Genomic DNA, 11,726 nt, shown 5'->3' with positions numbered 1-11,726 from the left:
ATTTTGTTTATTTTTAATTGTAACAGTATTTATGGCCAGACTAAGTATTTTTATAACAAAATCTTGTTCTATAATCATATTATTATTTTATTAAGCCTCATTACAAATTGTTCCTATTGTAAATATTACATAAGATTTTAATATAATAACAGGGAGCGGTGATGAAAATTAAACTTATTATTCGATCGAGACGACAAAAGGATTATATACATTTGGAGTTTGTCTTCGAAATTTTAGTTACGCACAATACGTACCTACCTGTTAACTATTAATTCACTTTATGTTTTATTGCGCATGTAGGCAAACGAGCATACTCATCTGATGGTGAATGGTTACCGTCGCTCATGGACATCAGCAACGCCAAGCAGCCAATGCCAAGCAACGCAGAGCCAAGCCGCTGCCTACCAAACTTACCTACTGTATTTTGCTTTCTTCATGATTTTCGTCAACTTGTACTAAGTATGTACCTACGTCGAAATTCTCGGTAGATGGCAATGTACTAGTTGGCCAAACTGCCCAATTGTTGGTTTTTTTTCTTGAGCCATAAGATATTATCTATATTCGGAGATATAGATAGGTACCGATTTTAATTTCTAAATTATAGCTCTTGTTCATTTCATTGAGAACACTGACATCTAGTGACAGTTAGGCATACTACGGGCTGTAGTTTCTTCCCGATTATTTTTTAAGTAGTTCTATTAGGAAACGTCAGATGGCGGTAATATTAATAAGAAGACTTTTCACACTATCATAATCACACTATCACACATAGTCACGAGATACAGCCTAACTAAGCTTTAATGCCATTATATTAATTTTAATAGCTTAAACTGGTAAAAAAAGCAGTACCAGACACACTTAAATTAGTGCACACTGAGATTATTTAAACGTCCACGAAACCAGGGCATATATTCTTTAAAAAAATCACTACACACACAATTATAGTCTGTGGAAAATATAGAAAGCGCGCCAAAATCATAAATGTATTATCTATAGCCAAAATTTAAACGCAAAAATTGCACTCCTAAATTTTTTTTATTTTAAAATGTTCTAAGTAGATAAGATTACTAGATCATTTTGAATACATACAACTTACATAATAATTGCATTACTTAATTATACATGGAGTGGTTGAATGTTGACGTGCAAACAGTAACGATTTTATTAAGTGCAAGTAAGTAACTCGAACAATAAAAATAATTAAAACTGTGTACTTTTACTGTTAATTTCGCTCTTTTTACTATCATTATATTATTTCTGACGTTTCGTATACTTTATAGTTTTCCTGATCCGTGTCCGTGGCCGTTAATTTAGTTAAAAATTATTTATGTGCACGAATCGCGAAAATCGAAGAAAATATAACAAAATGTAAATGCATCAACAGATTAATATGCACAACCATACATCTACTCCTTAGTGAGTTTCATGATATCAACCGAGTTACGTGCAGACCTTTAAACGTACCTAAATGAGCGAAAGTGTTGTAATAATTTTCTGTATATAATAAGTATTGTAATAATAGCAAATAAGAAGATTTATAATCAAGCCATTTATTACTTTTATAATAACAAAAAAACAAAGATCACGTTTTGGATACAATAAGTTTTTGTATAACAGTATTAGTGTCTGATTTATAACCTTTTCAATACAATAACATTCTCAACTATGTTCTCATCGCCTTATTGCCATTTCCAATTCTTATGCTATAACCAGTGAATAACGAAACATTGAAAAGTGAATCATATTACTCTAGAATTAACTTTTGTATATTTCTCATCAAAGCTTATCAAAAATGTGTCGCAGAGGTTTTTCTTATCAAACTCTTCTAATATTTCACTCGACAGATTTTTGTTGATAATGGCTGCACATCGCGTATCTATTGCAGCGTCGCTAAGAGGTGCTGATAAATCTTCAATAGAATATGATGATGGGGATGAAGTAATGGAGCAATCTGGAGAGCGGAGTACGATGACTCGAGACTTCAGGATTGGCAGAGTTGAAGAATCATACTGCTTGATGTTAAGAATTTTCGCATAGACAGATTGTATCAAAGCTTTCACATATTGCTTTGTTTGTGCTATTTGACCAGTCATCATTTTAATGCAACCCTCTATCTTTGCATTCCATGAGGACAAAGGAGGCAAAGCTTTCTCTAAATCTGATGGATCATTAGTGGTGAGTAGCTTAAAAATGTGCTTTAAAATCTCAAGCTGCAGTTGGTCTTCGGTTGTGAAGGCGGCTAGTTCACGTTCAATTATTGGCTTGACATCTTCTGGTGCACTACCGAGACAGAAGACTGTGCCTAAAATACCTGAAAATTTACAAGTAACTTTAGGAAAACAGAAAATATCTCTTGACTGCAGATATATGGTTTTTATTTAGATAATGGTTAAGTGGGTGGATGAGCTCACAGCCCACCTGGTGTTAAGTGGTTACCGGAGCCCTTAGACATCTACAACGTAAGTATCGCCACCCACCTTGAGATATGAGTTCTAAGGCCTCGGTATATATAGCACAATGGCTGCCGCACCCTTCAAACCGAAACGCATTACTGCTTCACGGCAGAAAAAGGCAGGGCGGTGGTACCTACCCGTGCGGACTTACAAGACTTTCTACCACCAGTGATGATGCAAATTATAATTTTGCGGGTTTTGATTTCACCGTGGATGTTAATTATTTAGCACGTTAATAAATTATTAAGTACGTATTTCATTACAAAAATTTGTATCCGCCTGCGGGATTCGAACACCGTTGTATCGCTAGAATACGAATGCACTAGACGTCTTATCCTTTAGGCCACGACGACTTAAAAATTTAAACTTGGAAATATTTACCATTACTCTCAAATATTGCAGCTAACTCCATGGCAATTAAAATACCGATATCGGATGCGAGCAAGTAAAAACTTTTTCTGACACCAATTTGCTCTGTTATCAACTGAAAGGAATAGAGAGTACCTATTTAGTACAAATAGAAATATTACTAAAATGTTTCGATTAAAAAAAAACCATGCAATAAATAATATGGTCTTGTGCCCTATAGTATGTATATTTTATTAGCTTTCCGTCAGCTACCACTGCTTCCCTACTTTTTGTGTCGATGGAGACCACATTTAGCAGTGGGATAAAAGATAGTCTATAAGCTTTACTAAATTTCTCTAGTACACTTATGGAAGGTTAAGAACAAAGGGAAGGTCGTCCTTCAAGATAATGAAATTTTTCAGTAGACCGACGGTTGGTCGGCGGGCGATGGGTCGGTCGACTTGCTTAATGAAAATGTCATAAGCGAGAGTCAAAAATCTTAGTCTTCTATGATGGCTACTAGCACACAGTGGTTAGTGCGTGAGAACGTAACAACAGAGTGATTTTTTATAATTTTATATAGTACTAGCTGTACCCGTCCGCTTCGCTGGGCATTTAAAATTAACATTATTATTTCTCACCCACACAAAGATGCTCATCATTAACGCCCCCGCAACTGGTCTAGGGAGTCCAACACTCATATAAATATTAGCCTATCCATTAAGTACATGTATTTTCTACATGGATACCAAGTTTCAAGTCAATCGGATGCATGGTTCAGTACTTATAACGGAACGTCCGTAAAAACCACTACATTTTTTATATATTAGTATAGATTAATTTTTTTCACCTTTGAGCATTTTTCGGCGGTTTGCTGTATAGTATCGCTTGTTCTATCCAGACGTGGCTGCAGCACTAGCGCGGGCAGCTTGAGTCTCTCGCAAATACCATAAAACCTTTCGAAATTATTCTCGATCCCAAGAACTATGCACAAGTACTCGGACTCAATTGCTTCAGACAGTTTCTCCTGAAAATTTCATGTAAAAATTTCTTCAAACAACTACCGATAACAGAATTTATAAAATCTTAAAAATTTACTTTTAACTTATTATCAAAATCAAAATTTTGAAACGTAAAATTTGTTGTATTATTTATAATGTATATGTATTGTCATCATTTCGAATTTTTTCATCAAGCATCATTCATTTCATTATTAATTTCAAATTAATCTCAATGCTTAAAAAAAAAGGGGAAACAATATAGACTCACCGTTGTCGTATTGCCAAGTGTGGGTAAAGTGTACACGAGGGCATTGGAATTGAGTTCATCTTTAGCTATGTGAGACAAGTAAACAGCTAAGCCTTCTTTCTTCTCGAAGCCGTTTTGAAGGGAATCCAACTCTTCAAGCCTGAAAAAGACAGCGGTTTTATGCAATTTTGAATTCTCCCGATCCACTCTTGATACCTTAGGCTTTTTTTTGCTACCTATTCTAGTAACTTCGAGGGGTTATACTAGATTCGCCGAATGAGTAGGTGAGCTCACGAGGCTATAACCTGGTGACGTTGCTAACACTACTCCTAGCTAGAGCAGGGCTTCCGCGTTCGACGTTCGAGTTAATTTTTTTTTTTTTTTTGATTGCTTAGGTGGACGAGTTCACAGCCCACCTGGTGTTAAGTGGTTACTGGAGCCCATAGACATCTACGACGTAAATGCGCCACCCACCTTGAGATATTAGTTCTAAGGTCTCAGTATAGATACAACTGCTACCCTACCCTTCAAGCCGAAACGCATTACTGCTTCACGGCAAAAATAGGTGGGGTGGTGGTCTACAGACATAACTTGACTAAATTTCTTGCCGGATCTTCTCACTGGGTCGCGATTTCGATACGGTGATATATATGTACGAGGGCTGCACTAAAATTATCGGGAATGGAATATTTCCACTGTTCCTGTCATATTAAAATCTTTTTAATTGAAAACTCCTTGGTTTTAAAAATCGAATACCATTTATTTATTTAAAAAAAGATTCTCGGTCTTGTCACGAGGTTTTGTCAAACTTGTTTAGTCGTTGAGAAAATGGAATTGACTCGAGAAAAATTCAAGAGCGATGATTTATTATGACTTTCGAAGTGGTTTAACACAAAAACAGTGTGTTGACCGGATGATTTCTACATTTGGTGATGAAGCTCCATCCAAAACCACAATTTATCGCTGGTTTGCTGAGTTTCAACGTGAACGTGTCAAGCTCAGTGATGATCCCCGTCAAGGTCGTCCAAAAACTGCAGTCACCCAAGAAAACGTTGATGCTGTGCGTAAGCTGATTGAGGAAGATCGACATGTGACATACCGCGAAATTCAGGCAACTTTAGACATTGGCATGAGTCAAATACAAATAATCTTGCATGAACAATTAGGTGTAAAAAAGTTGTTTTCCCGATGGATACCGCATTCGCTCTGTGAAGAGCAAAAAGCGGCTCGCGTTACTTGGTGCGTCAGAACTCTCGAAGATTCCACGCAGGATCCTCAAATGCTGTATACAACATTGTATCAGGTGACGAATCCTGGATATACGCGTACGAACCCGAAACAAAAAACCAGTCACGAGTTTGGGTGTTCGAAAATGAGTTAAAGCCAACAAAAATTGTTCGTTCACGGAGTGTTGCAAAAAAAAATGGTGTCCACGTTTGTCTCCAAAACCGGCCATGTTACGACTATTCCTCTTGAGGGACAAAGAACGGTTAATGCAGAATCGTATGCTAGCATTTGTTTGCCACAGGTCGTTTCTGAACTCCGTAAAGAGAACTGCAACCGCCGCATCATCCTCCATCACGACAATGCGAGTTCTCACACCGCGCACAGAACAAAATAGTTTTTAGAGCAAGAAAACATAGAATTATTAGACCATCCGCCGTACAGCCCCGACCTAAGCCCTAATGATTTCTATACTTTTCCTAAAATTAAGAATAAATTGCGTGGACAGAGACTTTCATCACCTGAAGAAGCTGTGGACGCCTACAAAACGGCCATTTTGGAGACCCCAACTTCCGAATGGAATGGTTGCTTCAATGATTGGTTCCATCGTATGGAAAAATGTGTCAAATTTCGCGGAGAATACTTCGAAAAGCAATAAATACATTTTTAAATAGTAATGTTGTGTCACTTCGTTAATTCCCGAAATTTTCAGTGCCGCCTATGTATTAAACGAAGCACTGCTCTTGTTAGGATCAATGCTATCAAATCCTCTCAGGCTGAGCCCCGTGAGCTCGCCCATCGACCAAGCCGAAGTCAGAATAGTCCGTCGAGGCTACTAGCTTAGGTATACCAAAAATTGTACGTTTTATATATTGTTTTAAAGTTTTAAACAACACAGAGAGGGCTATGTTCCGAAAAATCAAGATTTGTTTGCAATGATGAAATATTTATGAATGTAGAAATAATACTTTGAAGTTTTTAATTTACGGAATCCCCGAGGGACTGTATAATCGGATAGCTAGCTTTTTTGACGAATACATCATAAAATTCGTAGTTATTTTCGTTACAATACGTTTGTTGCTCCTCATGCATACGCAAAAAACCGGCTAGTAGAGTTCAGAAAGCGGGTCTCCGAATGGCTTAACCTCTTGGAAACACAGGTTTGTGTGTGCGCTGCCAATATTGATACATCTGTCATGACTTGCATTTAAAATTAAATATTACTGTTACAGAATCTCTGAACTTACTTCTGCTTGTTTAACTCCAAAATTTCCTGTTCCAAAAAGCACTTATGATATTTTTGACGTAGAAATTCTTTAACTATTTTAATGTTTTCGCTTCCAACAGACAATTCTCGTAGAGTAGTGACGTCGTTTGCATCTTCTAAAGATGGAATATCTGAAAACGATTCAGATTTGTCACAGTCGCCGTATATGTTTAGTTTTAGATTTGTCGTAAATCAATAATGCATTCTGGTTTGAAAGTTCTTGTGATATAACAACAATTAGGTAACATGACATACACACATCTAATACAACAAAAATAATAAGATTTAGACGTTAAATATCGCACCGAACAGTGCCATTTATGATAAGAATTTTCTGGATATTCGTACGGACTTTTATTTCGTTTTGTTTTCACATGGGATATTCAGTTCTTAATATTTACCAGCAGAAGCTGCAAGTTGTTGATATAGCGGTGATGTGTAAGTGCTTCCTTGGGCAACCAACAATGGGACCTTGCAGCGAAGTCCGGTCTCTAAAGCGTCCAATGTGGATAAGTTCCAAGCTCCCTTGTCTAATAAGATGGCGTCTTTTTCATTCTCCTGATAGAAGTTTTAATGAAAATGAGGCATTTAAACACATACATCACCCGATTTTCTACGTTTTTTATTGCTTACACTTGGAATTTGAGTTAAAATCGATTGTAACTGCGATGAAAAGTTACTTGAAACGTATTTGTGAATATTCAAAAGCTTAAAAATTAACGTCTATGATAGACAAGCTTACATTTATTTGCGGCCTTCGAGTTTCGATTACAGAAATAATTGAATTATCGTTTACTCCAGAAATACACGTTTTCTCTAGAACTTTTATATTGTTGGTAATCACTGCAAAGTACCTAAAAGCAAAGTTTTACAATGTAATCTATTTTAAGACAATGGTCACTTCTATCATACTACATGCTAGATGAATTGTTACATATGAATACAAAGAGGGCTTGACTCTTCTTTAAAGCTTCTAGTAATAACCAAAAGGTGATGGGAAAATATGATTGAAAACCGTCATATCAGATAATTATGTTCATTTTACAGTTCATTAGACCTCAAAAAACTATCTTGATTCTTACCTTACTGATGGAAATAAATCTTTGGACATATTACCAATGTCTTGCAGGATGTTTAATGTTTCGTCGTCATTTCTAAAGTTTGCCACATAAATGCCTTCTAATGGTCCCATAGCTATAGTTTTTTTTAAAAGAAATGTAGTATCGTAAGAATCCTTTATTATGTTCGTAGATACGACCACATTGACACCAATAGATTTTAAATTGCTGAAATAAAATTTTGATGAACGTAACTTTTCCAAAGAATCATGATTGCACATCGTGAAGGCGTAAATGATATTTAATTTTATCACTCAGTTATTATAATCTATTGATTTAAAAATATAAGTCGTACTCGCACTTTGGTGTAAAATGAAGTTTATATTGGGTCATTAATTCAATATTCCACACATAAGTTTACCGAATAGGAACAAGCGAGACTTCAATTGCTTAAACAAATAAAATAAAATAAAAAAGCCTTTTATTTCTTCCAGAAATTTCTAGTTTACAGTTGCATAGTTTTAATAGTATCAAAAAAGAATTTTATTTAATGGACATAAATTATTTCTTTTTGTATATTTTTTTTTACTTTATATTTTTGTTTAAAATTATTCTTTTAGAACCCCTCTGCGGGTAAAGGCCTCCTCTAAATTGAGCCAGTTTTCCTTGGATTGTGCTGCTTGTGTCCAATTTGGATCCGCTATGCGTTTAATTTCGTCCTCCCGTCTGATGGAAGGTCTACGTTTCTTTCTTTTGCCCACTGGGCCCCTCCATTCTGTCACCTTTTTTGTCCACCTTTGGTCTTCTAGACGTGCTATGTGCCATTTCCATTTTAATGCAAGAGCTTGCGTTAAACCGTCTATCGCTTTTGTGATGCTTCTTATTTTTGTATGCCTTATTTTATTTATTCTTTTTAGGTTTAGCATACTCCGCTCCATTCCTCGCGGGCATTCTATGATTTTATTTTTTATATTTTTGTTGAACTTCCATGTTTGGCAAGCGTAGGTCAGGCATGGTATGAGGCAAGAATTCATGACATTTGTCTTCAGTTTGATGAGCATGTTGCTTTTGAATATTTCTTAAAGGATTCAATACTTATTCTACGTTAGTTGGGTTCTGCGCTCGATCTCTTGGTAGTTGCTTAGTCTGTCGAAGCTTATTTGCTTGCCTAGATAAATGTTTTTATCGGTGTATTTGAGAGGTTCATCGTCGGCGTATATTTGTACCCTGGTGTTGTTAGACATTACCATAGTTTATGATAGGTTCATCTCCAGCCCCGCAAGCCTGCTAGCTTTGTCTAATGATTCTACCATGTATTGTAGTTCTTTTCCTTTCTCTGAGATCAACACCAAGTCGTCGGCAAAACGTAGGTGGCTTAGATACTTATTTTTTATCTTTATTCCGCATCCATTCCACTTCAGTTTATTTATTATCGACTCTAATGTGGCTATAAATAGTATAGGTGAGAGCGGGTCTCCCTGTCTTATGCCTCTCTTTATAGGGAACCAGGGGTCGGCTGTTTCTAGTTTGACTCTGGTTTTTGCTCTTCCTGTAAAGACTTTTAATTACTCTTAAGTATTTATTTTCCACATTTTGTGTTGTTAGAGTTTCCCAAATATAGTTGTGTAATACTGAATCGAATGCTTTTTTGTAATCTATGAATGCCAAGTACAGTGGTATGTTTCTCTCTTGATATTTTTCGTTGAGAAGTTCTAGTGTGTGGATATGGTCAACGGTAGAGAATCCTTTTCTGAATCCTGTCTGTTCAACAGGTGGTCTTGATTCTAATGTAGAGCTAATTTTTTTGGTCAGGATTGTAGAAAATAAATTGTATGCACTCGACAGCAGACTTATAGGTCTGTAGTTCCCAATATCATTTGGGTCGCTTTTTTTGTATATCAGAATTATGTTAGATTCAGACCACTGGGTGGGTGTCTCTCCAGATTCAAGAATAGAGTTGAATAAGTTGGTAAAGTGTGTAGTTAATATTGGGGCAGATATCTTGAGGGTCTCGTTTGCTAGGTTGTCCGAGCTCGGTTTTTTGTCTGGTTTCAATTTGTTTAGAGCCTCGATGACGTCCATTTGTTCGATTTGGGATCTTGTTGGTATGTTACCTTCGCTGCTGCTAGTATGGTTCTCGTGACTGGTGTCCTCTGGCCCTTTTGTGCTGTAAAGATCACGGTAGAACTCTGTCGCTATGTTGATGATGTCTCCGCGGTTTTTTTTGGTTAAATCGCCTCGCTTTAGCTTTTCGATCCAAGTTTTATTTGGTTTCAGCTCTTTGAATGCCTTTTTTGTGCTACCCGTTTTACTTAGATGTTTTTAAAGAAGTTTAGTTAGGGTAGTCTTTTTTTATGCATTTGTTGCCAAGCTTATAAAGTGCCGAGATTTCGTTTTCTTATTAATCTGTTTTTGTTTGGACTTTTTTGTAGGTCTTGTCTTCTTTTAAGAAGTTTTTATGTATGCTCTGAAATTATTTTGTGGGCTTTCTTTGGGTTTTGTGCTATTTGGACATTTTGTAAGCTTGAGGTGATGATTCTGATTAGGTTATCGTAGTACATCTGGATTGGGATAGTACTCTCCGCAAACAGTTGGTCTTTTGATATGTGTGAATTAAGGTTTTCTTTGAAGTTTGTGATTTCTTCTTCGCCTGATATTTTGTTTTGTGGACAAATTTTAAAATTTTCCTTTTTTTAAGTGTGTGTCATATGATATTGTAGCTCTTACTGGCCTGTGATCTGAAGGGTAGTTGAGGTTCAGTACTTCTATGTTTTTAAACAGATGAGGTCGATTTGACAGCACAAAATCGATTTCATATTTCTTTTTTTCTGATGATCGCCAGGTCCATTTATTTTTTTGGTTTTTTTTTTTAAAAAAGTTTTCAAAATAAATAATTTGTTTTCCCTGACATATTCGATTAGTCTTTGTCCTCTCTCATTTCTGCTTCCGTATCCGTGTGCTTTCATAATAAGGTGTTCCGCGTTTTTTGGTATCTCGATTTTTGCATTTAGGTCGCCAATCAGTATGAAGTCTTTGTGTGCTAGTTTTATTGCTTAGTTTACTGTCGCATAAAAGATGTCAATTTCTTCATCACTTGCTTGTGCAGTAGGTGCGTAGACTTGAATGATCGATAAGCTGGTATTCATACAAAGGCAATAAAAAAAAAATCTCAAATTTCAGGTTTAATATAGCTACTCTTTCCGAAAGGCCGAGGTAGCTTTCTATATTATTTTTAAGGTGGTATTTAACTATAAAACCTATGTCTTCCAGTTTTATGCTCTGTATAGCAGAAAATGAAGTTTTCATGCTCTTCAGTTTTGTTACCAATGCGTCTTGTTTCAGCTATTCCTAATATGTCATATTTCATTTCTATAAGCGCTTCATTTAATTCTAACAGGCGATCATATTATGATGAAAGTGTTTTGACATTGTATGTCATGATAGCCTTTTTTGTGAGGTTTTTTTTTTTATTAGATGGTTGTTTGGGAGGGTTTTGGTCTTGATCTTCCACGAGGACCAACCGGCTTGGAAGATGAGTTTGGTGTTCTGATAATGGTTGTTGTTTGTTGATGTTGCGAGAGGGGACGGTAATTGCTATATGTTAACGTTGTTACTTTGTTGCAGATCTGGTGAGTTGTTTGTGTTTCTGTTAATCAGGTAATTCAACATGCCCGGTTTTATAATACCTTCTGATAGGCTTGAAGTTCTTCTTGGATGTGTTTGTGTTTTATTTTTCTTGTAGGTGTTTGTTTCGGCTCCTTTTGTAGTTTTGTTTTCAGGAGAAGTTGAAAGCATTATTTTGTTGTTTAGTTGTTTTGTTTCTTTAACTTATGACAAGTTTGTCGTATTTTCTTTTTACAAGGTTTCCCTTTCAATCTTTGCTTATTCTTGGGGTTCTTTCCTCTTCTCTAGGATATCTTCTGGAAATCCTCCGTTATGTAGTAACCGGTATTATTTAACGCACTTTTCTTTTTAAATAAAGGGTTTTCTGGGTTAGCATATGAATTTTAGGTTTCTATTATTCCGAAAAAGACGATGTTGTTTTTTCTTGTTTGTTTTTTTTCTTGTCTTCTTTCTTGATTTTCGCATTTTTCTCTTAGATGTTAGTATTTTTTATTGAATAATTTA

At 35.9% G+C, this 11,726-nt stretch overlaps 1 protein-coding gene and 1 long non-coding RNA gene across 2 annotated transcripts in view; one reads left to right on the top strand and one right to left on the bottom strand.

Annotated features, from left to right (window-relative positions):
• The first annotated feature begins 761 nt into the window (after nucleotides 1–761).
• On the top strand, nucleotides 762–2,971 carry LOC149501345 (uncharacterized). The gene is made up of 3 exons (XR_016324408.1): nucleotides 762–1,174; nucleotides 1,845–2,175; nucleotides 2,856–2,971. It is a non-coding gene; the product is annotated as an uncharacterized LOC149501345 (long non-coding RNA).
• Nucleotides 1,189–11,726, bottom strand: part of LOC114240500 (fatty acid synthase) — a 32,591-nt gene continuing 22,053 nt past the window's right edge. The window contains exons 30-37 of the mRNA XM_089734019.1: nucleotides 7,623–7,826; nucleotides 7,283–7,394; nucleotides 6,942–7,098; nucleotides 6,521–6,671; nucleotides 4,071–4,209; nucleotides 3,652–3,828; nucleotides 2,835–2,937; nucleotides 1,189–2,311 (exon numbers count right to left, since the gene is read on the bottom strand). Coding sequence (XP_089590145.1) covers nucleotides 1,740–2,311; nucleotides 2,835–2,937; nucleotides 3,652–3,828; nucleotides 4,071–4,209; nucleotides 6,521–6,671; nucleotides 6,942–7,098; nucleotides 7,283–7,394; nucleotides 7,623–7,826 — 1,615 coding nt within the window. The 3' untranslated portion in view covers nucleotides 1,189–1,739. The remainder of the gene's footprint in view (nucleotides 2,312–2,834; nucleotides 2,938–3,651; nucleotides 3,829–4,070; nucleotides 4,210–6,520; nucleotides 6,672–6,941; nucleotides 7,099–7,282; nucleotides 7,395–7,622; nucleotides 7,827–11,726) is intronic.

The sequence above is a fragment of the Bombyx mandarina genome, chromosome 16 (genome assembly GCF_030267445.1).
Source record: "Bombyx mandarina strain Sakado chromosome 16, ASM3026744v2".
Taxonomy (NCBI): domain Eukaryota; kingdom Metazoa; phylum Arthropoda; class Insecta; order Lepidoptera; family Bombycidae; genus Bombyx; species Bombyx mandarina.
This window is presented reverse-complemented; position numbering and strand designations above follow the sequence as displayed.